This window comes from Pagrus major, chromosome 13, assembly GCF_040436345.1.
Source record: "Pagrus major chromosome 13, Pma_NU_1.0".
Lineage (NCBI taxonomy): Eukaryota > Metazoa > Chordata > Actinopteri > Spariformes > Sparidae > Pagrus > Pagrus major.
Window position 1 is genome coordinate 20,340,982 of NC_133227.1, and position 27,368 is coordinate 20,368,349.

A 27,368-nucleotide genomic window follows, 5' to 3' on the forward strand; every position below is an offset into this window, starting at 1 on the left:
ATGCATTGTTAGTTTTGGTATTTAAAAGGGGTTTGATGATAATAATACAATATAATGGAATAACTCCAGCTTTACACTGGAAGGTTATGTTTGGGGGTTTTATTCTCTCATTGTCTTAAATCACCCTCCTCAGTCATCCACTGCAGTAGCTGACAAAAAAATCACATTATCAGCTTGTTTGAAATGTCAGTCATTGAAGGGAGGGATAGTGTGCAAGTATTACAAGGGGATGAAGTATAAGAAAACCTTAGCAAAGGGAAAGAAAGAAGTGTAGAAGAGATTAACTTTGCCAGGAATAACTCACTGTTTGGAGTTTGCCAGTCACCACAGAAGAAGAGTGAACTGAGTCGACCCCTTGGTAAAAGAAATGGAATTAATAGAAGAAGTTATAGTATATATTGGTAAATCATTTATTTGAATTTTTATTGAAATATATTAAATAATTGGTATCATTGTGTATGTGGATATTCATTGTCGACAACGCATTAAGCACTGATAAAAAGTAGAGTAGAGATAAAAAAAATCACGGTTTTTGAGTAGACATTACCGATCTATGCGTTCTCATTCTATGTCCACGTTCCTTGTCCCGGAAGTAAGAGGTCGCCGCTCTGACGTCACACTCCCAACAGCGCGAAAACTGTATGGCCACTTTTTTCATCCCTGAAGCATAACAACACGCTGAGGTGAGCTGAATTTGTAACATATATACAGCTGGAAATAACTGCTACGAACGAAAGCGATACTTTTACTCCACAGAGGAGCTGTGTTTTGACCAGTGAGTCGCTAATTGTTAAATACGGCAACGTAGCGTGTAGTTAGCCGAACTGACGTTGTTAGCTAGCCTGCTGTGTTGACAGGTGAGTTAGCTGTGTGTCGTGTTAGCTTTCCAGACGCGTTTGAGCTGCATACTTCAGGTCATTCAACCTAATCACGTTAGGAAAGTAAACTGTGTTAGCTTGTTAAACATCAGGTCTCCGTGTTGTCCTAGATTCATTCTTTAACTTGTAAGGAAAATAACTTTAGTCAAAGTTACTGTCTGTTAACGACAGCCTTTGCATTGGTTAATTAGCTAGCTCAGATTTTCTGGGAGGTTGTTACAGATGTGTGGTGTGTAAAGCTGAATGCTGCGTCTTTGTGTTTCGCTTTTACTCTGGGGACAGAAAGCAGACCTGTCCCAGGTGATCTGAGAGACCTGGACTGATACTAGCACATCTATATTAAAGCTGGCTGCTTGTTTGTTTGAGTGTATCAGAAATGTTTTTGCACATTTACATGAAAGTGCATAGCTGACTTGCATGCACACAGATCCATCTAGTGCATAAAGCAGTTCAATGTTATCTTATGTATTTGTGTATATTTTTATATTATTGTTTTTTTTATTTTTCTGTTAGTCAGTTCCTATCTTGCACTGCTACTTTTTTGTTATTGTTTGCACTAGGAGTAGACTGATTATCAGTCAGGCCGTTATTCAGCATTTTTATGATTATCAGTATTGTTGCTTTTGTGTCCAGTTGCAGATAAAATAAATACATTTTAAAATGCAGTACTTCAGCTCTGATTCAGCAGCTTTTCTCTGTTAGTGGTCACAGTTCTGTGCTCTCAGTGAGCACAACACTATATGATGTCACGAGTAATAACCGATCAGCACTGAATAATCTGAATTTGCTTGCTGAATTTATCAAATAAATGAAGTGGACTGAAATTATTAAGTAGCAGAAAATGGAAATACCAAAGCAAATAACTATTAAATTGTGCATCGGTACAGTACTTGAGTTAACTGTAGTTGGTTACAGTCCAGCACTGGTTATTCTCGACTTCGAGACTTAAGAATTTTTTATTTACTTGAAATGTAAATCAGTTCCAATTATCGGTTATCGGTCTCCTGGATTACTAATAATCAGGGTCGGCCATGAAAAAAACACATGGGTTGCCCCCTAGTTTGCACACTTGCTGTGTCTAACTGAATTTCTCCTATGGGGGATCAATAAAGGTTAAAAGGGAGCTGCAGATCAGAAATGTATTTTGGCCCTAAACCATTCAGCTCTTAAAGAACCAAAAGCAGAGCATTAGTAAATTATTTGGCACACAGGAAGCCAGTGTAAAGATCTTATAATTAGAGTGATGTGATCCTCTCTGCTGGTCTTGTAGAGGCCTCTAGTTAGGTTAGGCATGAAAATAAAATTGCCCAACTGGCCACCTTCAGCTCAACAACCTGCCAGTGCCGACATATTCACACAGGGGTGTGTGTAGCACTCGCAGAGGAACCTACTCATAAACAACTTATTTTGGTTCTGTATTTTTTAACAACCACCAGCCTCGTTCCACAGGCTCTCTTTATCTTTTGGAGTCTAACAAATAAACAAAATAAACTCACAAACTGTCAGCAACGGAAATATTCTTACACCTAATTTTCTTATTAAACAGAAAATGCAGCTGTATACTATCACTGAACTGAGACGAGCTGTGCAAAATGTCTTTTTGATGCCACCGCAGTACTTGTTAATCTCAGGAATGATATGGTACGACCAATTTTGCTGAAAGACTTGTTAATGTAAGTTAGTAGCTGCAAAGTGCAAACAGACACCACCCAAATGCCGCACGCAGCAGATCAACTGATATCACCAGTAACCACGATAAGCTTGTTTGTCAGTGTTGCACCAGCTGAATTTTAAGATGACAATGCATATTAGAAGTCAGTATTCGTCTACTTTAGCAATATGTTCTTCAGTTGATCTCACTTTGAAATGCTCCTTCTCTTTCTCTTTCTCTTTCAGAAAGCAAAAATGTCAAAGATAAGCAAGATGAGCATCCTAGGGGTGAGGAGCTTTGGTATTGAGGATAAAGACAAACAAGTCATCTCTTTTTTCGATCCCCTGACAGTGCTGGTTGGACCCAACGGAGCAGGGAAAACGGTATGAGAATATGTTTTGGTGAGAGCAAAGGTTGGACTGTGAAATATGACCTGTAGAGAATGAACAAGACAGTTGACAGCATCCTTTTGAGATGACACATATACACATTTGGTCAGATTTTTTTCTTTTTTCTTTTTTTCCCTCCCTCCCTCCCTCCCTCCCTCCCTCTTTCTCTCTCTCTTTATTTTATTTTGCAAGCAGAAGTTGGATCTAATATTTCCAAATGATAACTGCCACTCTGATAACTGATTTTTTGCACAATATGACCCTTTTATTTTACAGACTATTATTGAGTGCCTTAAGTATGCAACTACAGGAGAACTGCCCCCTGGATCTAAAGGAGGTGCCTTTGTTCATGATCCAAAGGTGAGCATGTTTTTTGTGAGGGCCTGTAGAAGGCTTTAAAAAAAAGTTTGTCAGTATCCTTAATATTTCACAGCTAATGACACAGGGATGATATTATTTTTTGGTCCACTGTGGTTTGCCGTTTACCAGCTGCACTCAGAAGAGAAGCACTGCTGTCTACTAGATATTAACCATTTTACTTTGTGAATTCCAGGACGCCCACGAGACAGATGTGCGAGCACAGATTCGACTCTTATTCACGGACGTCAATGGAGAGAAAATGTCTATCCAGCGCTCCATGTCCTGCACTATGAAGGCAAAGACCTACACCTTCAAAAGCTTGGAGCAGGTCATTACCAGAATAAAGTAAGCCACAGTCTAAAGCTTCTTTACTCATATTTTGTTTTGTTTTTCTGAACTGATTTTGATATAACATGACCCCTGTCATAACATGTGACCTCCATCATCATTCATCCAGAGACGGTGAGAAGGTGAGCTTGTCATCAAAGTGCGGTGAAATGGATCGGGAGATGATTTCTTCACTGGGCGTGTCGAAGCCTGTGCTGAATAATGTCATCTTTTGCCACCAAGAGGATTCTAACTGGCCACTTAGCGAGGGCAGAGCACTCAAAGAAAAGTTTGATTCCATCTTTGCTGCAACCAAGTAAAGCCAACTCATTCTTATATTTTTTGTCTATTTAAAAAAAAAAAAAAAGCAAAATATTAACCTCTATATGCCATTCAGATATTGCCATTAGAAGGGTACCTCTTTACTATCTCTTTGTGTCTCTCCCAGGTATATAAAAGCTCTGGAAACGATGCGTCAGCTGCGCCTCAAACAGGCTCACACAGTCAAAGAGTGTCAGGTGGAGCTGCGCTACCTGAAGCAGAACAAGGAGAAAGCCCAGCAAATCAGAGAAACGGTTGCCACTAAGGAGGCTCAGCTGATGTCCTCTAGAGACAGCGTCCAGCAGATAGAGAACCAGATTGATCCACTGGAGGTTGGTTAATGATTTGTGTTTGTGTGTATGTTGATGTACATACTTAATAGTGAAAAGGCAACCAGATGATCTCATAAACAAAAGATGCAAAAGGCCGAACATCTTCACTTGATTATTCATATGATATTATCATGTATGTATTATTAATACAATATCGGTATTTAATTTTTTAATATCATGGTTATTGTGAATATGGCAATATTGGCACACCCCTAGTCTGAAGTATAACAGTAGTGCATGTTATGTAATATTTTAACTTTTATGTTCATTTTCAGGATCGTCTGACTGATATTGACAGGAAACTGGGGAAAGTGATGAACCTAGACAACGACATCAAGGCTTTAGACAGCAGGAAGAAGCAGATGGAGGAAGACAACAAGGAGCTTGAGGAAACCATGGAACAGGTATAAAAAATGTTTTGGGAAACTTGACAAGAGGATGAATTAAGAAGAGAATGGGAGAGAAATCAAATGCGTAAACAAAGATGATGAGGCTGAAAAGAGGAGCAAAATATAACCATTTGTGTTTTGTCTGAGGGTTTATTTTGCTAAACACCTGCTTAATAACACTCCAGACTCCACTCTATGAGGTATCATTAACCCAAATGAGAAACTAATATAAAGCGTGCAGATGGTGAATGAGGTTGTTGTAATTCTGTAATGACAAGCCAGTTCATCACTGGTCTGTATTGATATGAATTTGTTTATGACTGTTGGATGTTACTGCTCCTCTGCCTGACAGAAGCTAGAAATCTCTTCCTTCCATCTGTTCTCAGTTGTGTTTATGTCTGCCGCTGAAGACTGTTTATGTTTGAGAGAGTGAAATTGTCAGCAGCGGATGGCACTTTTGTACGCGTGTTGTTGCGTCACAGGTGAATTATCATTGTGATAACATGATGGTGACATTTTGTGTTTGTCAGAATTATAAGTTGCTTTCTGTGGTCATATTCATTTGTCTCTTCTCTGCAAATAAAAATATAAATCAGAGAAGCGGCGGTAGAGTGACTTAGAGCATTAAGTAATTTAGCAATTAAACACGTTTATGGAATCTTTCAGTCTTGTTTGATTACTGTAGTTACACTAATGCCTCACATGTGATGTAGTAATGATGCAGTGCTCTCACTCTGTGCAGGCATTGTTGCACTTGAAAGAAGGTATATGTGGTGCCTTTTATCCACATCATTTTTAAAGATCCATTGGTGCTTATATTTTTATCACGGAAGGCCCCAGTAGAGTGAAAAGTCTGACCCTGACGGTGCTCATTGAGCTTCAGGGCCACACTAAGTCAGTGAAGTGCGTATGTGACAGGTGTTCCAGGGTTCAGACGAGCAGCTGCAGGAACTTTACCAGAACCACCAGAGGACAGTGAGGGAGAAGGAGCGCAGACTGATAGACTGCCAGAAGGAGCTGGAGAAAGCTGGTCGGGAGTGCCAGAGACTCAACAGAGTCAAGGCTGATCTCCTGATGGAACAAGGTACACACACCTGCATACCTATCAGTCTATATACCTGGGAAACTAATTGACATTTTGCATGAATTTTAAAGCACACTCTTTTTGTTGCAACATGTTTGATATCATATATCCTTGACTGCACTGGCAATCTTGAAATAATTGTTATAGTTAAAGGAAGGATAAAGACTGATATCCCCCTCTTTTCCCAGGTCGTTTACAACTGGAGGCTGACCAACACACTGAGAACATTAAGAACCGCGACAATGAGGTTAGAGTTAATTATTTAACTGTATGCGCTTGTACAGCAGCACTGAACGCACTCTTAGTTGTTTTGTTTGGAAGGGATATGCCTACATATTTTGACAACATAGAGCTCTTTTTCCCATGGAGGTCGAATACACTCACTGTAAGTTGCTTTGGACAAAAGTGTCTGCAAGATGAATGTAATGTAAGGAGCAAGTCCATCACACCAATGATCCCTTCAGTTTTCTAACAACGGACACTTACTATACTCAAGACTAAATATGGTGCCATGTATTAAGAAACAACAGCTGTCATGTTGATAAATACTTATAAAATGTAAGTAGAGTGCCACTGTTTTTATTAATTGCATGGATTTTACCCAAAATTAATCAGTTAACCATTTATTCCAACTTAAAGAATATGTTTAAATTTGAAACTTGTTGGATAAAGCACTCACATGCAGTATCTCTCCTCAGGTTCGCTCTTTATCATCCTATCTGGAGATGGAGGGTTACGACCGACTGCCTTTCTCCACCCTGCAGCTTGAGAGCTTTCATCGCCAAGTTAAACAGAGATTTGAGCAGGAAAACCAGACAGCCAGTCAGGTCATGGTAAGAAATGCTCATTTTGATTTCTGAAATCGACAAAATAAGTCACAACATGCTGTATACAATATTTTATTCTGCAGATAGGATCTAGATTTTATCAGTGCCGGGAAGGAAGATCAGTTAAAATCCCCACAGTGGAAAGCGTAGGGTGTGACCTTAGAGATATGAACAAAATCTTGATCGTCAAAGCTTTAAAATGTGCACATTTCATGTACTAGAATGTCAGAAACAGTGTTTGTCTGTCCAGATTGATAGTTGCTGTATGGAAATGTTCTCTCGTTGTGTGAATTATTAAATTCCTCTATGTTGCAAGTAGATATATCTATATCTATTGCTGTTTTTGCAGGATTTAATGCTATTAAACAGCTATTGTTTCACCTGCAAGAGAGACTTTGAGTAGCAGTCAGTCAGATAGCAATTAAATGTGCCATTCATGACCTTAATACCTAATTCCTCCTCTTATTATTCTCTCCACTCAGGCAGACTTTCAGGAAAAGGAGCAGCAGAAGCAGCAGTCCATTGATGAAATGAGGGATAAGAAGACCGGCCTGGAGAGAACCGTGGAGTTAAAGAGAGACATGCAGGGAAAGAAGCAACAAGAACTGAGGAACTTCAGGACAGAGTTGCAGAGACTGGAGGGTTCATCTAGCCGACTGCAAGAACTGGAGAGTGAACTGTCCAAAGCGGTGAGTACTCAGACAATGGCTACGATAAGGTTTTGTTACATGGTGTATTATCAGCTGTTAAGTGTGTGTAAAAGTGTGTTATTGAACAAAGATTTTTTTTGTTTTTGTTGTTTATATTTTATGATTTTTACAGAAAGTTTTTCCCTCACAAAATACTTATAAACCACTAAATTCACAGCAGAGTTAATCTCATACATAACATCTGGTGCCATGTGCTCTGATTGCACACTGTGTGTGTGTGTGTGTGTGTGTGTGTGTGTGTGTGTGTGTGTGTGTGTGTGTGCGTGCGCGTGTGTTTTCCTCTTCAGGAACGTGAGCTGCAAAGCACAGTTCAGAACTCCAACGTGGAGGAGCTGAAGGCTGAAGTCGTGGAGCTCCAGAGAGAAAAGGCCGAACTTGACCGCACACAGAGACAGCTTGACAAAGAGATGGAGATGCTCAACACCCACACCACCGCACGCACGCAGATGGACATGTTGAAAAGGGACAAGGTAATATGTTAACGAGATTCCCAGGAAAGCAACTGGGGTTAAACTTTGCTCTCTCTCTCTGGCCTCAGACACAGGGCTCTCTGTATTTCCTGAGTGACCCTTTCTGTTGATAATTTAACACCGTGTGCTCATCTCCTCTGTCTGCTTTTCCTCTTTCCCCTTCTTCTTTACCTGCTCCTGCTGTCTCTCCATTCTCTGTTGGCTCTCCTCTCATCTTTCCTCTATCATTCCTCCAGACAGAGAAGGAGGAGCAGGTGCGTAAGATCAAGTCTCGGCACAACGAGGATCTAGTGTCACTGCTGGGCTACTTTCCCAACAAGAGACAGCTGGAGGACTGGATCTACACCAAGTCTAAGGAAGTCAATGCTACCAGGGACAGACTTGCCAAACTCAAGTTAGTAATATGTATTTACATCAAAGCTCACACATTTGTCACAGCAGACAAAAAAAATCACTTTCTGTGGCACTGGCTGATATTGTTTCATGATTGTCATAACTCTTAGCAAGGACCTGGCATCAAATGAGCAAAATAAAAACCACAATGCTACTGAGGTGCGGAAGAAGGAGCAGCAGCTAGCAAACGACGAAGAGAAGTTCTTCAATGTGTGTGGCAGTCAGGATCTGGAGCAGGACCTGGGCAAACTGCAAGAAGATTTGGAAAAGGTCTCCAAACAGAGAGGTGAATGCTCAGAAATAGAAATTAGAAGGAGATTCTTGGTGCACACACTAATAGTAGTCCATGTTGAGAGGTGACATGACATTTGTGTAACAAAAAAAACAAACGGATGAACCAGCCAATATGGCTGTCAGTGATGATACAGACAGTATAAGAATACCATTTTTACCTTGGAGTGGCTCTACTTTATACTAGTTTTTATATTGGTAGCATTGATCTCTATGTTTGGGGTAAAACAACCAAGGAGCTATAGCAAGACGTTTTAATATTTGTTAGCTTGGCTGAATATTCATTACTGATATCTGCAATGTCACTTTGCCTCATCAAAGCTCTAATTCAAGATATCTGTAATTATATTTTTACTAATCCAAATTTAGACATGCCAGCCCATGCTAGAAATATAGAGGATTCAATTCCTGCAGTAAGACAGTCCACAAGTGACCACCATTGCTTCTGCTAACACTGTTCAAAGGCTGTGCTTGCCTGATATCAAACGAAGAGCTTTGCATTAACAACTTTAGACAACACGATTTAGACTAGTCCTAATAACATTTGAGATGTCTGCAACTATTATTTAAAGTTGTCAAAACCTAATTGTAGCTATCTGCAATTGTAATTTAAGATAATTTAGGAGTCGAGTGCGTTTTTCACTGATATCACTCCACTGTGCCATTTTGTCTAGTCAGAACAACATTTCAGATAATCTTGAATAACAACTGGGACTAGTCAAAATAACTTTGTTGAAGTTTAAGTCACATTTGCACTCATTTCAACAGCATAATAAAGCCTCTACTTGTGTTTTTATAGCCATGCTAGCTGGAGCTACAGCGGTGTACACCCAGTTCATCGGCCAGCTGACAGAGGAGAGAGAGCCCTGCTGCCCTGTGTGCCAGCGGACGTTCCCCTCAGAGTCTGATCTGCAGGAAGTCATCAGTGACATGCAGTCCAAACTACGGCTGGTGCCAGACAAGCTAAAAAACACAGAGCAGGACCTGAAGAGGAAGGAGAGGAAGAGAGATGACATGGTGGCTCTCAGACCTGTCAGGTATGGAGAAAGCTGGCTGTGGCAAGACAGAGATTGTATAATAGAGTAACAAGTGAGCACGTCTGTCAGGACATTTAAAAACATTAAATGCATTTTTAAACAGGGCTGCAACTAGAAACCTCTGTATGCTTCAAACAAGGTGCTTGTCAGATTGTTGGTGAGAAAGTATGCTTGATTTGAGCTTCTCTGTGAAGTACTTTTTGTTCATTCTTCACATAAATACTTCGCTCTATTCTATGACTGCAAGCCTTTTTTGGTCCGGACATTCGCTAATGATTTAATCATCAATTATTCTATTATTAAATCATTTATTTGAATTTTTTTTTTCTCCTCACAAGCTGAAACAAGTGAACGTTGGGTGTTTATGTAGCATTTATTCATACTGTTGTTTACTGTCAACTATTACATGCTGCAGTATAAGTCAATATCATCTACAGTGTAGTTGCAGTGTGGTACTAGGCACATATCTTACATCTCTATTTCTGGTAGCAATTCTACTTATAAATGTAAAGACGTATATAGTTGTCACATATAGTTTAATGCAAATTTGTACAGTTATTTAATATTTTATTAATTGTATATTTCTTATGTCTTCTCGATTTATATTTTATTCAAATCTCTCTATAGTGTGATATTTCTATTCTTGAAGGAGCTACTGTAATATACACATTTTTCCACTTGATTGCCCCCTAGGATTTTAAAAACAGTCTCCTGTAACCAAAAATGACAAACAGGTATCAGGGTTTCACTACTACAAGGAAACAGTGGCTTTATATACAGCACAAGATAAAACCAGAACACTCTCAGGAAGGTTCTGACATGTTCAGGATTGCCTTCTTTCTGTTGACACGTCAATTTTATTCTTTGTAGCCCAGTATCACAAATCATAATTTGTCTCGAAGGGCTTCACAGTCTGTAAAGCATTAGACATGCATGTGGTGCCCATGAACAACTTTTAAAGTAGCTTGACGATTATCTTTCATGGATGCATTTCCCAATTTCAGAGTCTGACACTAGGGTACATTAATTATGTATCATGATCAAGACAATTAAAAACAGTAAACTAAAATAAATCACAGACGTATTCAACCATTCACCCAATCATAACACACAACAGATCGTAGACTTTCTTGTCACACTAAAAAAAGATATTCAGCTTTAATCTGCTGTCTTTATTCAAGCAGTATGGCATGTAGAGAAAGGAGGATGAGTTCTATCTAGTCCACTACAAGACTGATATACTGAATTTGATTCATGAAATAAATGACCATGAAAAAAACATTATAGTCAAATAGAGTGCTCAACTAAATGTGTTTGACATCAAATACTAGTCTGCCATAAATTGTTTCAAAACCTTTCAGGCAAAAAGAGTGTCTTATTGTTTGCAATTGGCCTCTTTACACTCTTCACACTTACGTGAGCATGCATAATTAACCGTATATGAGTATTAAAATCATTGTATTAATTTGAGCTTATTCTTGTCCTTTTTTCCCCACTTCTTTGTTAGAGAGTAGAGCACATGCTTTATGTCATGCCCCCCACCAGATGGAGCTAGATTCCTATATGATTGAGGTTTTATCTTTGGTTCCCTCCACTGGCTTTTCATGACCTGAGCAGACCTCCTCAGTTCAGAGTGAAGTTACCCAGCAGCCACCCCCTTCACTTTTTATTAAATAACGTTGTGTATATATAACCTAAATAACCTTATAACAAATTAAGTGATATTCAGAGGAGTTTAACATTGAAATTGCAGAGGAAAGCTCATTCAGCTGAAACAAGTATAGAAAGTACAAAGCATAAATACAGATTGAACTGATAGACCTCCCCAAAAATGCCTGCAACCAAATCTTATTCTGGGATATGGTAGACTCAAGTAAAGACCTGCACCAAGTTGAACATATGATTTCAATTTTCTGGAATACTCCTGACAGAATGACAGAAATGTCATATATAATGCATTACCTGTGTGTATGAGAGGCCCTCTTGTAGTTTGAGTTAGCTTGAAATCTCCAAATAGGAAATACTGGAGTGTTTTGTACTAATTTAATGGAGATCCTAACAGACTTGACTGATGTTATCAAAGTAGAAGGTTTTATTGAAAAATGTTGCGCTCTTACATTGTGTCTCAGTTATCAGGTCATTGATTGGGCTTTCTTGTAGCCTTTAACCTTTATTTTGCTGGATAGAAATTTGGCATCTTTTGCAATTTGGCACCCCTCACAGTTTCTGAGTCCAACACCACTGTTGTAAAAACAAATCCTAGATCGAACAGTTTGTCCGACGTAATGTAAGTGCCAACTACAATGATCCTAACACTGTGATCCTACCCTCTCACCCCAGTTTCATAGTGCAGAAACAAGTGATAGTGGGCAAAGTGGATGACACAGAGACACCATTCATGATATTACAAGACACTGTAACATCAAAATGATTTTGAAGCTGTTATTTTTAGGTAGAAAGTTACAAAGTATTTCTCTAAATGAGACAACAAACCCAGATAATTCCCATATTATGTGTGCCTGTTGAATCGTGTGGTGGAAACTCTTCGGGAGTCGACGAAGAGAGAATATTGAATAGAAGTATCGAAATAAATGTAACTTAGACCTTTATTCTCCACTCAAAGTATAATTCTTCTCTGTTTTAGGCAGTCCATTGTACAGCTTCAGGAAAAGGAGTTGCCTGAGTTAAGAAACCTCCTGCAGACTGTGAACAGGGAAATCGAGAGGCTGAAGAGTGATGTAGAGGAGCAGGAGACTCTGCTTGCTACTCAGATGTCAGAAGAAGAAACGGCCAAGGCCTGCCTGCAGGATATATCTCTCATGGACAAATACCTGGTACCATCCTCCTGTCTTTTTGACCATCTTGGTCTCTTTCCTTCCTGTGAATTGACAAGTGTCTGGCAGTGTCTTTCCTCTATCTTTCCATTTTAATCCCTCCACTCTAGTCCATCCCCTCACCCTCCAGATCCACCCTATGAGATTCTTCCTTTTCTTGTCATTTTCTCTATTTTCCCTTTATAAGTTGCAAACAACGGCACCATAAAGAAAAGTTGAGTGAGTTGTAACACTGAAAAAATCTTGGTGATTAGGAAACATCACTGCAGACATTGCAAATTCCTGGAAATGTATATACCCCCTGTCTTTCTTCATCATTCTTACTGTATATTTTCTTTCCAGATGGACCTTAAAGAGCTGGAGAGGAAAATAGCTCAACATGCATCCAAACTCCAGGGAGTAGACCTGACCAGAACCACCCAGCAAGTCAGTCAGGAGAAACAGGAAACTCAGCACAAACTAGACACCAGTAAGATGACATCATACGCCCACTAAGAGGGAAATTCTGGTGTCCGTCTCGGTCTTATTTGGTGTCAACTTAAACCTAATTATCATGACGTCAGAATTTCAAGTGAGAAAGAAGATTTTTGGAAAGTGCGGTTGTTTGAGGTACTCATCGTATTAAAGCAGTTGACATGCCTCCAGTTTGGAGAAGCAGACAGGAGTGTCTGTGAAGGAAGTTAAGCAATATACTGCTATGGATGGGGGCCACAGCAAAACATCTGTTAGCCACCTAAAAACAAGGCCAGTATGTTGTATGCTATATTTAGAATATTATTACCGCTCCATCTCAGAGCCAGATGGGTGTTTTTTTCCAACTGGAGACCAAAGCTGTTTAATTGCTATCTTTAAAGCCACCAGACTCCATTTACAAAAACAGTAATTTACCTCGAAGAACACAGGAGTTGCTGGTCTATAGCCGCCTTGATTGGTTAGTTTATTTGTGTTATTTTGTGACTTTGGTGTTTTAGAGGGTAAGTTCAGATTGACCTCCTCCAAAATACTCGACGCAGTACTGACACATCTTAAAAACAAACCGCACTGACCATTTTGTAGGCGAAGAATCAAATCAAATAAAGTGAGCAGCATGTTTTCTTTTATTTTCATCATTATTTTTTCCCAATGGTTGTATTTTCATTATTATGATTACCCTAATATGACAACTCAGGTGAGGGTTATTATTTTATAAACTTTTCAAAAATGAGGCATTGTGGTGCTTTCATCATTAAAGCCACATTTAATCTAACAGTCTATGTCATACTTTGGAAAACATCTACACTAAAGATCAGTTGTTGGTCCCCAGCTGCACATTGTTGAGTTCAGATAAAGGAGTCAAATGAAAGAATACAATAGAGTATAAGCATTGCAATATTTTTTTGTCCTTTTCTCTGCCTGTTTGTAACATTTTTGGGTCCTCGCAGCCTCGAGCAAGATGGAGCTGAAACGTAAGCTGATCCAGGACCAGCAGGATCAAATTCAGATGCTGAAAAGTTCGGTGAATGAGACGAGAGCAGAGAAACTCAAACTCAGCAGTGATATGCAGAAACAGCAGCAGCTGGAGGAGCAGTGCATCGAGTTCACCACTGAAATACAGGCCTTAACCAGGGATATTAGGGTATGTTTTATTGTTTTTTTTGTTTATGTAAACAACTTCTTGTAAGATGTTGATGCACAGGCACTGATGAATTACATTTTGTATGTTTTAAAGTTCAAGTCCACTCTCTATTATTTTTAATTTCTCTGCTTCTATTTAACTTGTTGTTTGCTTCATGTATTTTGTAATCTGTGTATGCTCATAAAGGAAAGTCTGTCTTGTCTGTAAATTTCCTCTCACTTTGTGCCCAACCAGCAAGCGAAGGAACAGCTGTCCCCTTTGTCCGCATCTCTGGAGAAACTGCAACTGGAGAAGCAAGAGCTTGTGGAGCGCAAGAGGCAGAAGCAGGAAGAGGGCCAGGAGAAGGTGGACACATTCTCACTTTTGTCAGTCTTTCACATCTATCAACAAGCTTGTTTCACTCATATGGGATTAGACAAGGGTAGATGATATCCTCTGCTTTTTATCTCATTTTATTATATCCTGTTTTTATTTCTTCTCTTTTTCCTCTTTTCCTCCTCTTACATTTGCATAACCATTATCACATTTTGTGGTGACGATTGAAGTAAAAGATTAAGAGTGTAATCTGAAAGCATTTTTCTACAAAACAGACAAAAAGCAGCTTTAAGTTTCTTCTGCTTAATGATCAGTCTTTGTCTCACTGACAGATCAGTGCCATTAAAGAGAGAGTGAAGGCGATCACCAGCTTGGAAAGAGAAATTACCAAATACGTTGATGACGGCAAAGACGAATACAAAGAGGTAACGTGTCCCACTGTCATTCATGGATCATTTTGTATTTGAATAACTTTGACATTGGCTTAGCTGTAATTGTGTTTGGATTAATTAAAAAGTATTGAACGACTTTGTTGACATTGTCTGTTGATGTTGATGCAGCAAAAAGAGTCTGAGCTTCAAGAAACCAACACTCAGCTCCACGAGGCTGAGAAAAATAAGGAGAAGACCAACAAAGAGATGGGAAACATCCGTCAGGACATAGACACTCAAAAGGTACAGTCTCCTGAGTCATTATTGACTTTATTCTCATCTTTTGGTCTCTTTTTTTTCTTCTTTTACATGGAAATTGTAAGTTCAATCCACAAGTTAAGGACTCAGTTATCTACTTTAACTGTCAATGTTGCATCCAGTTTTGCACCCATTTGGCAATAGAGCACTGTGCTGTAGGGACATGGCCCTCTAGTTGCAAAACATTTCTGTTAGTTACATTTTGAACTTGTTTATACTTCTAAGGTCCAGGAGCGCTGGTTGCAGGACAACCTGACCTTGAGGAAGCGTGTTGAGGAGTTGAAGGAGGTTGTGGCTAAACGCGAGGTTCTTATGAAAGACATGGGCAACATGCAGGTCTTGCAGCTACGCCAGTAAGAACACTACATCTTTATAATCATGTGTAAGATCAGTAAGTAGTAAAAGGGAACCAAGCTGCACAGAAACCCAGTCTCTTTTACCTCTGTGGTGTCCCACTTGAATTTGTCAAGGTTACTCATGGTCAGGCTGATAATAATATTAGAAGTTAGCAATGATGTTTTTACCTCAACGTTTTTTGTGGTTGTCCAGAGAACGACGTGAAGGCGAACGCAAAGTGGAAGACCTGAAGAAGAACCGCAGTATTGCACTGGGTCGTCAAAAAGGATTTGAGGAGGAGATAATGCATTACAGGTGAGATATGAAGATCTATTGTTGGATTTAGGCAACTCAGAGCGTAACTGAATTCAATATCCAAACTATGCTCTTTAAATTGATTGCTTGCAGAAAAGAGCTGCGAGAAGATCAGTATGACAAAGCTGATGAGCGCTACAAAAACAAGATGATCACAATGAGGACCACAGAGCTGGTCATAAAAGACCTGGACCTCTACTACAAGGCCCTGGATCAGTAAGTGTTGCCTTAACATGTACACACACTTATATGGGGTGTTGTCCACAAAGTATTTCTCCTTGCAATTCAATGTTCAGGGTTTCAGGGAAGTGAGCTTTAATGAATTAGATTATTAATTAGGGCTGGGACGATATACTTGTCTCTTGATTCAACAGAAGCTATGGGTGCTGTTATGTATCACAATTCATAGGTATTGTATTCAATATTACAATTTATTGTGATTTTTGTTCGCTTTTTTAACACTAGACCACGGGAAAAATTTTAATCATACACTTGCGGACACTGTTTATCATGATCATTGATTTCCAAACAAATGCTTGTTCCATTGGTCAGTCTTTCTGAGTCTTATTTCAGCACTACCATTGCTACACTTCATATGAAAGTGGTAAATAAAACACATAATTAAACTTAGCTGTTACTACTCATCAAGCTAGTGCTAAAGGAATAATACATAAAATAGAAAATATGAATGTTTTTACTGTGTTCGTGTTGCCCCCTCATGGCCTGCAATATCACTACCTAGTAGTGGCTGTATTTTTAAACTTATTGGGAATGTTGAGTTTGAGTTTTGACCCGTTGAGGTTGCTGTAGCTGGTCAGTATGTTGGAGTAGTGAAGCCGCTGAGTAGCAGATTGAATTACCAATGTGAAGTCGGCACTTATTAGTTCATTCTCACAGAACATATGGAATACTGTATTTGCTTGCAAGTATGAGCACACGTGTTATGTTAAGCACATGAAGTAAAACGCAGCCGTGATGCTAGCCTCTGTTAGCACATTAATGGTAATTCCCTTTATGTGTTAGCATGGAGCTATAAGTGCTAGTTCTATCTGAATGACTCACAAATCAAAGATCACACCTCAAATCAAAGCTCACACCTAGTATTAATGTAACTTTTCTATGTTTTTTGTCGTCTGAGCTAACACACTCAAATAAATTAAATTGATTAATTAAGACAGATCCCTCCCAGGATTGAGGATGGATGCCAGCTGGAGACCTTTCCTTATATTAATGCAACAATAATATCTTCTGCTTTTTGTGATACATTTTCTCAACCTGGGAAAGTGAAAACGGATGTCAATGAACGATTCCTGTATGAAACCACAAAAGCATGACACATATACAAGAGAATGTTTGCACAGTTTTGCTTTATAATATGAGAAATGTCTTAGCGCAGATAATATTATATTATTAATATCATTTTATTAATATAAAATATTAAAACTACATTGTTGTTTTTCTTGGCCACTTAAAACAACTGCAGACTGTCATATTTGTTGTATAAGGGTGGTTAAATTATCAGAAAACATACTTAAAATCTGTGTATATCTTAGAATGGGTTTTAGAGGGTCCCCAAAAACTATTTTTTCCACTACACAAAAACTAAACAGAGTATTTGGTTTTGTTTATAAAAGAGGCTTCGTTTTTACCAGAGAGTAGTCGAGTTTCTATGATTTTCTTAACTTTAGCACCATCTAACCATCCTTCTTGTTATGAGACATCGGTGTGTTGTCATCCGTATAGTCCCTTTGAAGTCTTTAGGTTGCAAGTTAGAACGTCAGCTAGGTCATTGTGGGAAAACTTTGAGCTTGAACAGTGATGTCAATTCTCTAGTAATTCTTCCGAGCACTGGCATTGGGGGCTGCAAAAAGGCATCCGATGGAAAGTTCCACAATAAAGCGGTCGACTCTTACTAATTACTAACACTGAGGTGCACTTTTAACTTACAGCACGAAGGTTCTGGGTTTTAAACTACCGACCGGTCGGGGCCTCTCTGTGTGCAGTAGAGATGTTCTTTTTGCATATTCAACCTGTTTATCATATCATTATTTTTAGTCTATAATGTTAAATCTGAACCTCTAGTACTTGGAGCTGTGACGCACCTTGTGCTATAAAAATATGAAGCTAATGTTACCTGAAGCAGCTACAGTGCAGAACTGTCAGCAGTAGCATTTACTTCATGCTAATTCCAGTCAAATAGATATCAAAACACAGTGAGATGTGACTCACCAGCATTTTATCATTATTGCTATAAGTATTCATGTATGAAGTAGGGTTGTATGGGGTTGGTCACATTATGATAACCATCTCAGAAAATGTTACACAATTACTATTATTATTATCAACTACATTGACCCTTAAAGAAATGAGAATAAGAGGTTTTTGTTTTCATCTTTTTTGGTTGAACAAACATTTTGAATATTCTCACAAATTATTAATAACTTGGTATAAATTTGAAAATGTTTTTTTTTTTTAATAACACTAATATGGTACAATTCCAGATCTGTAGATCAGCAAATTTACACAGAATGATAATTGTGAATGGCATACATTGAAACCAGTAAATATTCATTCACAGCAATCAAAGCAAATCAGTGACGACATATATGGTAAAGTGATTACATGTGACAGCAGTCGACTTTTCTTTGTGTAGGTGGAAAAAGTCTGTGGGTACAATGAGACACGTCAGTAGTCCTGAGATCGAACTTTGTCTTTATCATTACTCATCAAAATTTGCATCGCAACACAACAAGTGTTGTGGTAAATAAACGGCAAGCATTTAATGTGGAAAGCTGTGGTTTAGTGTTGAACATTTCTTTATAACCCTCCCAGCAATGTCACATTTATCCGGTATACATTTCCGTGCATTTTAGAGCTGAAATTTTAAGTTGATGTTGTATTCGCATTGAGATTCATTGAGAAAGAAAGTCAATTGTAGTTGCAGCCCTAATTCATTAATTATTATGATGATAAAGTAATTATTCTGAGTATCAAAGCAAAGAAAATTTTGAACAGACACATTGGGTATACAGTAAGAGGTCAGTTTTTAAAAGAGAATAAGGAATAGAATTTATCAAATATAATTGATGCCCAAAAATATTTACGACTAGTGCAGTACCCATTCAAAATATGTTGTTCGGCACAGATTATCTGGTAATGTGAAGGGTTTACAGATCGAGTCTAAAGCCTCCTTAACTGCTCACAGACTCATTGGGGCCGTCCCGATAATATCAAACCTGTTTGATATTTACTGTTTAAAACCTGGATGATTGCATTGGTACTTTTCAAGCCAGAACACAACAACTAATGAGTGAGACATCCCGGAGCAGCAAACAGTTCTGCCAAGCAACAGTAAACAGCTCGCCCTTGAGAGTAACATTGGCTAGCATAGTACTGTCGACAGAAACTAAAAATGTCCCCTCCAGTTCTCTCTGAAAAATAGATAACCTATGTCACCCCGCCCATCCAGACTTGTTTGACCTTCTGCTTTTGCTTTTTTTCTCATGCGTTACAACAACAAGTTGTTGCACCAAGCTAATCTCCATTTTGTTTACGTCTGCTTCCCCATGAGATCATATGAGAGGGATCATGGGAGTCAAGCAGAGTCATGAAGCCAGAGCGCTGAAGCTGCATGGTGAGGTGTTTGCTGTTTATTCAAAACGTGTCCAAATGGCACCAAATTTGACACTGCACTTCCTTGTAGATCAAAGTAGACTGGATGACTGACAGACCGACAGACAGACAGTAAGACAGGGTGAAAATTTACTTAATTTATAAATGTTTTAAGAAAGAAAATCCAACCCAATTTTATGCTGTTTCACGAAGAAAGGACTTATCACAAAATGTCTGGTTTGTTTCCAAGAAACATGACTGAGCTACTATCATTGGTATCATTGCAATGTGGCATTTGCAGTTATGATTTCAGTGATAAAAATGTGCAGTCAATTGAAAAATTATCAGCAGGGTAGGGAAGCACGACATTGCACAGGTCATAATGTTGAAGAACTTTATTTGTGGAGTTTTAATTTCAAAACGAAGTTGATTGCAAATAAAAAAACTAGTAGGTTACTGTTTTATTAGATCACCAATCAGGCCTTTGCTCATTATTCTTTTTTATTGATTTTCTTTACCAAAATCTATTCTTTTCATTGAATCCTCACAGAGAAAATTAAAATCTAATCAAAATCTGTGTGTATGGTCATGGTTTTACACCATTTTTATTATTCTTAGATACATGAATAAGTCTGACAGAGACACTAACTGAGGATGAAAGGCATGAGTGAGCCTCAGTGAGGAAGTGTGAGCTCACCATCTCAGATACCATCTGAAAAGAGAGCTGAAGCAACATTTACCCATATGTGTGGGTTCGTTGAGCCATCAGTGTCTACACTGTTATCAAGATTGAAAGCAGGCTTTTGCAGCCTAACTGCAGACCATACATCCAGGTCACAGTTTCTTTCTGAATACACAGAAAAGGTTTTCATGGTGAGATGTTTTGATTTAGGAGTTGAATATGAAACTTCCTTAATGGCCCATTTACAGACGTCAAAAATGACTCACTTGCAACAAAAATTGTTGTGTGTGCATAATGCATCAAACCCCTGAAGACCACGCTGTGTCACGTACTCTGTTTCATTGTCATAATTAGACTTTTGTTAATTCTGTGCCTGTGTGTTTGTTATTTTATTTACAGTGAACAGTGCTGATTAATTTTAGATTTAAGGTAAATGCAATTAACGCCACAACCTGGACTAAGAAACCTGCAACCCCATGTAGAAGGTATCTGTGAAATAAGTGGACGCAGGAAATGTGCTCAAGTCGAAAACTACTAAAACATAACTTAAATGTATTCAATGATCTGCAGGCAAAGCAAAGCAAACTAAAGCATATTACATACCATTGTATAGCAACTATATGTAATAGCTTTCCTCATTAATCCCTTAAAACAAATGTTAACAAAAGAATCACAGTTTAAAATGTATTACCGCTAAGCAGCAACGAGCAACTGACAGTAGCCTCCAGATTTTATTTAAAATCGGAAAAAAGAGGAATTTTTACTCATTGTAGTGGGAACGGTTTTGTTTCAAACAAGTGTGCCACTATACGTGATACTGAAACAGAACCCGTGTTGAGATTGCGTACATTTAGGGGATTGGAAGTATCTTGAAGAAGGCCACAAGGTTACTGGTTCACAGATGGAAAGCAGTCACTGTTGGTGTTGAAAACCAAATCTCGTCTGTGGAGTTCCTGAATTTCTGTACTACTTAAATATGATCATAAAAAAGTAGTAATGCGAGGTTAACTGAACTCACATTTGGGTTTTGCAGTAAAATGGTTCTCTTGCAAACATTTGCCTGGTATCTCACTACGGTCCGGTGAGAGACCTCTCATGTTATCACAGAAGTGGTGTTACCTCTAAACCTTTTTTGTCTCGGTTAATAAACATGTTACAACCACAATGTTGCAGATTACACTGGGCATTTAACAAGAAAATGAACAAAAAGATGGTTCATTATTAAGTTTTGAGTTCCAAACACACCACCATAGTGACCTTAACAACTGAAGCTGACGTCCACAGGCAAGTTGTAAAGTCACTCTAACATTACGTACACACTAGTTTTAATGTTGGTCCTTGTCAGCAGTGCTTTTCTTTTTGTTGAACATGGGTGTAATTGGTGTAACACCAGTAATACTGCTGTAATAATTGCTGTTAAGTACAGATATTTAGCATGGTGTCTCAGGAGCAGTGCTGTAAAAATGGTAGATAGTTTTGTTTTTATATTTGTTGTTTGGTTTTGTTTGTTTTCTACCTGATGTGAATCATGACTTGTCTTCATCTCGTATTTGGGGAAAGATTTAAGTTGAATCTTTACTCATCCATAATAGTTTCACATAGAGAAATGCTCTCTTCTTCAGGAACACCCTACTTACTAGATTACACCGTCTCACAGCTGGACACTGCCCAGTACAACCACAGGCTGATCTGCTGGTTACTGAGTGGTAACTGTTTTATCTTTCAGTGGGGTAAACGGTAGAAATCCTGAGAATCTCATGCCAGCTTCCATGTATTTGATTTTGATTTGATTTGGCCAACACAGCATTCAAAGTTTGTGTTGCTATCACTCTACTGCAGCTCAGGAAGGAACACAAGGAGAAAATTACGTACTAAATAGGCCATAACCATTTTCCAATTATAGTCATTTTCTTCTGATAAACTTAAAAGCAAGGACTGGATTTTGTTGTGTATCTCTAACATTGTCAGGTTGGGAGGAGATCTTCAATAGCCAGTATGAACGTGAGTGATTTAAAAATATGATTTAATCCAAATTAAACGATATGACATGAAAAGCCAAAGAGAGGCAAATACTTTTATTGGGCTTAATTATCAGTATGCTGTTTCTTAAATATAACATCATTCTATTCCTCTGATCATGACTAAGTAATATCTCTGTTGCTTTGGTTACCCATGCAATAGGAAGTCTTAAACCATGCTTTTTCATCTCATGCATGAACAGTTACGTACAAGATAGAGTTGGTCAGATTGATGGATAAGGACTGCTTTACTCCCGCTGTCTTTTCTACCTTTCTTTATGGTTTGTCTTTCCACCATATATGGGCTTGGATGAGGCGCTGTCGGTAACACTGTTATCACTCCGAAGTTTACAAACCGCATAAGTGTTTCTCATCAGTTTTCTAGATTATAGACAAAATGCTTCTTGGTATTCCGGAAAGCAACACAGGGTTGCCAGGGTTGTTTGTATCTTTTATATCAATACCGTTGTCACGTGTCAATATTGCATGGATTTAGTAAATAAAAAATTGCTGTTGCCATCATTTTTAATCAAATTATCAGAAAATAGCCTTTTGTTCGGAGTCAGGTCGGGCCATATGCAGATATGCAACAGCACACCTCTGTAACCTACATAAGACTGATTGTTATCCATCTGTGTCAGTTTGAGTTCAAATGACTTCCCTTCATGTAAGCATCCATAATGTGCACACTGAGGTACAGTCTGCATCTGTTCACCCTGTTTGGTATGACTCACTGAACACTTCTGTATTATTAAAATATTTTATACTATTCGACGTCAATGCGATATTATAACTCAAAATCATAAATCTGCTTCTGTCTTGAGCTCAGTCAAAGATTTCTGGCTTCTAGGAAGGTAAACTAGTCTAATGTTGAGTTTGTAGCATTGATTCCTTTTTGTGTTCTGCAGAACCATCATGAAATTCCACAGCATGAAGATGGATGAGATCAACAAGATTATCAGAGACCTGTGGCGCAGCACCTACAGGGGTCAAGGTGTGTTTCACTTTTGAGTAAAATCTATTATTTGTACGTACATAGTTCTTCTTCATTCTTCCATCTCTGTGTCTAATCTCCTCCTGCCCCCTCTCCAGATATCGAGTACGTAGAGATCAGGTCTGACGTGGATGAAAACGCATCAGCTGGACTGAGGCGGAGGGTTTACAACTACAGAGTAGTTATGGTGAAAGGTGACACCGCTTCGGATATGAGAGGACGCTGCAGTGCCGGTCAGAAGGTGCCAAAAAAGTATTCTCTGTATAATACATGAATCACATAAACCTCTTGCATGTGTTTATGTACGAAAGCAGACTACAAAAAAAATACACAGAACAGGCAGAAGTTTTCTAGTTGATGTGTTTTTTTTTTGATTGATTAATTAATTCCTGTTTTTACTTTTATGTTTTCGTTTCCAATGTCGGTCTAGGTGTTGGCATCCCTGATCATCCGTCTCGCTCTGGCAGAGACCTTCTGTCTGAACTGTGGGATCCTGGCCCTGGATGAGCCCACAACTAACCTCGACCGAGACAACATTGAGTCACTGGCACACGCCCTTGTAGAGTCAGTATACACTCACACAATATTTTACCTCTAAACTTGACACAAAGCACAACCCAATCCCTAATCTTGACTGACCATCATACCTGCTGCCATGCCCCCAACTCTTACCTGAAAACATAAAACTAACTGTAACCCTTAAACCAAGTCTTAAATCATCACACAGACCCCTGAAGAGGATTGAACTAAATCCGGGGTTGTTTTTTAGGCCAAGGACTTCTTAGGTGATAGACGGAGCAGGGACCCCCTACTACATAAATTGTATAAAATTCTGTTGCACATTAAACTAGGCCTTCAGTTATGTGTAGGGCGGCCTATAGTGCCTCATATAAACACGTCGGCAGCAGTTGTAGCATGGCTGATGTTAGGCTATTAGCCTCACCCTCTACAATTTAATGGTTTCTTAGGTGGAGGTTGGTGCACAAGGATGTCAATGCGCTTGGAATTATAATGTAGATAACTAGCCAAAATGTTTGAATAAAGGGAGTTAGCGTACGATTATTTGAAGGTGCTCCATTGCACGAGTAAACGTGAGTAGACTGTTGTGTAAATTAAATGCTTTTTCACAAATGTATCTTTGCTAATAATATGTTAGATTCATTTAAACATTTACATTTTTGAAAGTAATTTTTGCAGTAAAATTGAGGATACCCTGTTGGAGACACAGGACCTAAATGTTCTCATTCTCAAGGTGCCCACAAAGATAGAATTACAAAGATACACACAGTGACTGTGCAATGTGTTGGCTCTACTGTAGAAGCCTCTTCACTCATGTCTACAGCCTTGCTTTAGCTTGAAGGCTGTTATTAGACTGATAGAAGCTCTGCACCAGCAATGCAAAAGGCTGCTTTGATATGCTGTATATATTGGTGAGAAGATGAAATGCAAACCAGGAAGTTAGTGTAAAACTTTTAATACCGACTTAAGAATTCAGCATCTGCACACTGCTACAAGACACATGCAAATACATGACTTTTTGCTAAAAAAGAAATCTATCCACATTTGGCACTTGGTGGGCGGAAAAGGCATATTAAAAGAAAGATTTCAGGATTTTATGGATCGGTAACGGATCATAAAATAATCAAATAATCAAATAAAGATTTATTTGAATCAGAGAAGGACTTTTTTTGTGCTTTTTTTTTTTATAAACCCATCACCTATAAGGAAACATGCTTTTTTGGTATAGACTAGTCACATTCACATCATCATCATTTTTCCATCTTTACTAGCAAAAAATAAAATTGAAAATTTCCCCTTTTCTATCATGACTCATCTAGCAATTACACTATGCCAGAATGATTGTGATGTGATGAAGTTTTTTTTGTTCCTTTTTTTTTAATTGTCGCCCTTGTGCACAGTGCTGCGGCAGAGTTAAGATAATCAAAGTTCATTGGTCACTGTCTCAATGAATGAATGCTGTCGTCAGTCTGAAAGTGCCTTTGTGGCATTTACAGAAGCAGTTGATGATGTGACATAGAGATACATATACAGTGGGTCCTGACATGCCGAACACTAAACATATCGACTACATTCTCAGGATTATTAGAGTTCGAGTGAATCTTTTACCAGTTGCATTTAGAGAGTTGGAAATTCCTTAAAAATTAAATTAATGCAAGCTCTTCTGCAACCAAAGTGAAATTGAATTTGGTTAAAAATTATCCTGAAAAGGTCTTAAGAAGCATTAAATTTAAGTGCGCTATACCTTTACTCAGCAAGCACGGTCAAGTCTGACTTTTTACAGTGTGAACTACATGATTTTGATATACTTCTTTATCTCTTCTCCCCAGAATCATCAAAAGTCGCTCCCGCCAGCGTAACTTCCAGCTGCTGGTCATCACCCATGACGAGGACTTTGTGGAGCTGCTGGGGCGGTCCAGCTACATCGAGCACTTCTACCGAATCCGCAAGAACCAGGACCAGAACTCTGAGATCACAAAGTGCAGCATCAGCTCCCTCTCATCATATCTCCACTGAGAGCACAAATGACTCTTTAAATCCTTCTGAAATGCACAGTCATCTTTCTGCTTGCATTGATTGTGGTTGGGCAAAGTCACTGTTCAGTTGGTTTAGTTTAAAAAACACCCTCAGTTTTGAAGCATGATGAAAATCCACTTTCAAGTCACTCCCTTTGTTAACTGGTTGGACAGTTAACTTTAGACTGGCAAATATCCATAATGTAGTAACACTTTCAGTCTTTATCTACTCAACACAAAAGATAACTGTGTTTTTCTCCATTCAGCTGTTGTTTGAAGGTTCTTTGGATGACATCACAAATCAAAACCGTTAGAGACAAACTAACACTAAATGTTATGATCCTAATCAGAAGCATGAACAATTTCCACAGCTTTCTATATTGTCATTTTGAAACTAGCACTGGTGTTTGTAGTCTTTACAAAGTGTTCAGTAGACAAGTGATGGCAATAGAAGGATCTGTTCTGCTTTGAAAAGAGGGTAATATTGCAGTTTGCAGTTGTATTTACATGTTTGACACTGAGAGCTCATACTGTTCTGAAATTAAAATTTCTTGTGAAGGACACAGCGGTCTCTCTTTCCTTCTTGAGATTTTTTTCTCTTGTGGGAAACCTACTAGTATCTATAGATGAGATTCACAGAATCCGAGCTCAGTTTGGGTGAATTTGCGCATCAACCACAGCTTAATCAAACAAATCTTATCTCTAAAACGCACACTCAATGCATTTTTTTTTTTTTTTTTTTCGGTAATGAGGGGAAGAACGTGGCAAAGGCGTAGGCCAAGCAAGTATAAATCTCGTTTACTCAGCCAAGACTTCAGAACAAGCTGCCGGCTGACAATTGAAAAATCACTTCAAGAGCTTCCAGAGGTTGACAGCCAAACAAGCTTGTATCATGAAGATGAGGATGCTTCTGCTGGTGTCGGCTGCAGTGCTGCTGGTCAGTCTAGCGGCTGCCAATCCTGCTCCCCAGAGGCTCAACGAAAACCTGAAGAGTATCATTGATCTGGCTGAAAAATTAAATAAAACGTTCAATCTGGTAAGAGCTCAACATTTAATTGCTGCATTACCTTATTAAAATATTTGACGTGATAATAAAAGCTGACTGAAGTGATTAATTATCTAATTTTTTGTCTTGTGTCACAGGCATTTTATGTGGAGGATGTGGAGGATCTGGTCCAAGGTACAAACCAATGTGAGGTGAGAAGAATGTTTTGTCTTTGAAACCTCAATGCTTGTGGTTTATCTAGTGCAATATTCAAATTGCATGAGCTGCAATTTTTTGATACCGGTGAAATGTGTCACAAATTACGATTTTAATTATAAATGATGCATTGTGTTTTTAGAGAGTCACCATTTTAAGATTTTTTTTTGAGTGAAAGATAAATGCAAAAGCTACCGATTCCCACTAAAATTGGGACTAATACTGCAATCACAGTATCTGTCAAAATAACGTTAATATACTTCTGACAAGCCAGCCCTAGTGCTGACATTTGGCTAATGTACTGATGTTGTAGTTGGACTGTAAGAATAGCATTTTTTGGCGCAAGCTTGTGTTGGTCTTGTATCTGTTTTTGTACCAAACACAGTAACTGAAGAAGACAAATTGCCAGGGAAATGGTTTGTTTTCAAAGGCTTATATGTTGTTGCTTATGTCCCATACAGGATAAGTTCTTCTGCAAAGTGCACGATATCCTGCATAAACACGAACACTTTGCCAAGGGAAAGGAAGCGAAGGAAGAGAAGGAACTTGTGAGGAACTTGGAAGCATTCATCAAAGGCAAAAATGTGAGTCTTCCTTCTGACATGAGGTCAAATCTGCGTTAGGACAGTTTAGAATACCACACACATATTGTACATTAATAAGGGAGTATGCTGAACCAGCATGATTTCTTGTTTTTCAGACAAACTGCACAGAGTTGCTAATGGCAGTGACACCTGCAGCCGACACCAAACCGATTACCAATC

General features: G+C 38.6%; 1 protein-coding gene across 1 annotated transcript; it reads left to right on the forward strand.

Moving 5' to 3' along the window:
• The first annotated feature begins 602 nt into the window (after window positions 1-602).
• On the forward strand, window positions 603-25,966 carry rad50 (RAD50 homolog, double strand break repair protein). Its single transcript, XM_073480007.1, has 28 exons — window positions 603-683; window positions 2,775-2,912; window positions 3,195-3,278; window positions 3,472-3,623; window positions 3,736-3,921; window positions 4,054-4,258; window positions 4,534-4,662; window positions 5,566-5,731; window positions 5,920-5,978; window positions 6,430-6,564; window positions 7,041-7,247; window positions 7,556-7,738; window positions 7,975-8,132; window positions 8,242-8,417; window positions 9,222-9,459; window positions 12,104-12,293; window positions 12,636-12,762; window positions 13,715-13,908; window positions 14,143-14,253; window positions 14,556-14,648; window positions 14,784-14,897; window positions 15,138-15,265; window positions 15,462-15,563; window positions 15,657-15,779; window positions 22,784-22,869; window positions 22,968-23,110; window positions 23,300-23,433; window positions 25,218-25,966. The coding sequence occupies exons 2-28, from the start codon at window positions 2,784-2,786 to the stop codon at window positions 25,402-25,404; spliced, it is 3,939 nt and encodes a 1,312-aa protein (XP_073336108.1). The 5' UTR covers window positions 603-683; window positions 2,775-2,783; the 3' UTR covers window positions 25,405-25,966.
• Window positions 25,967-27,368: the final 1,402 nt, after the last annotated feature.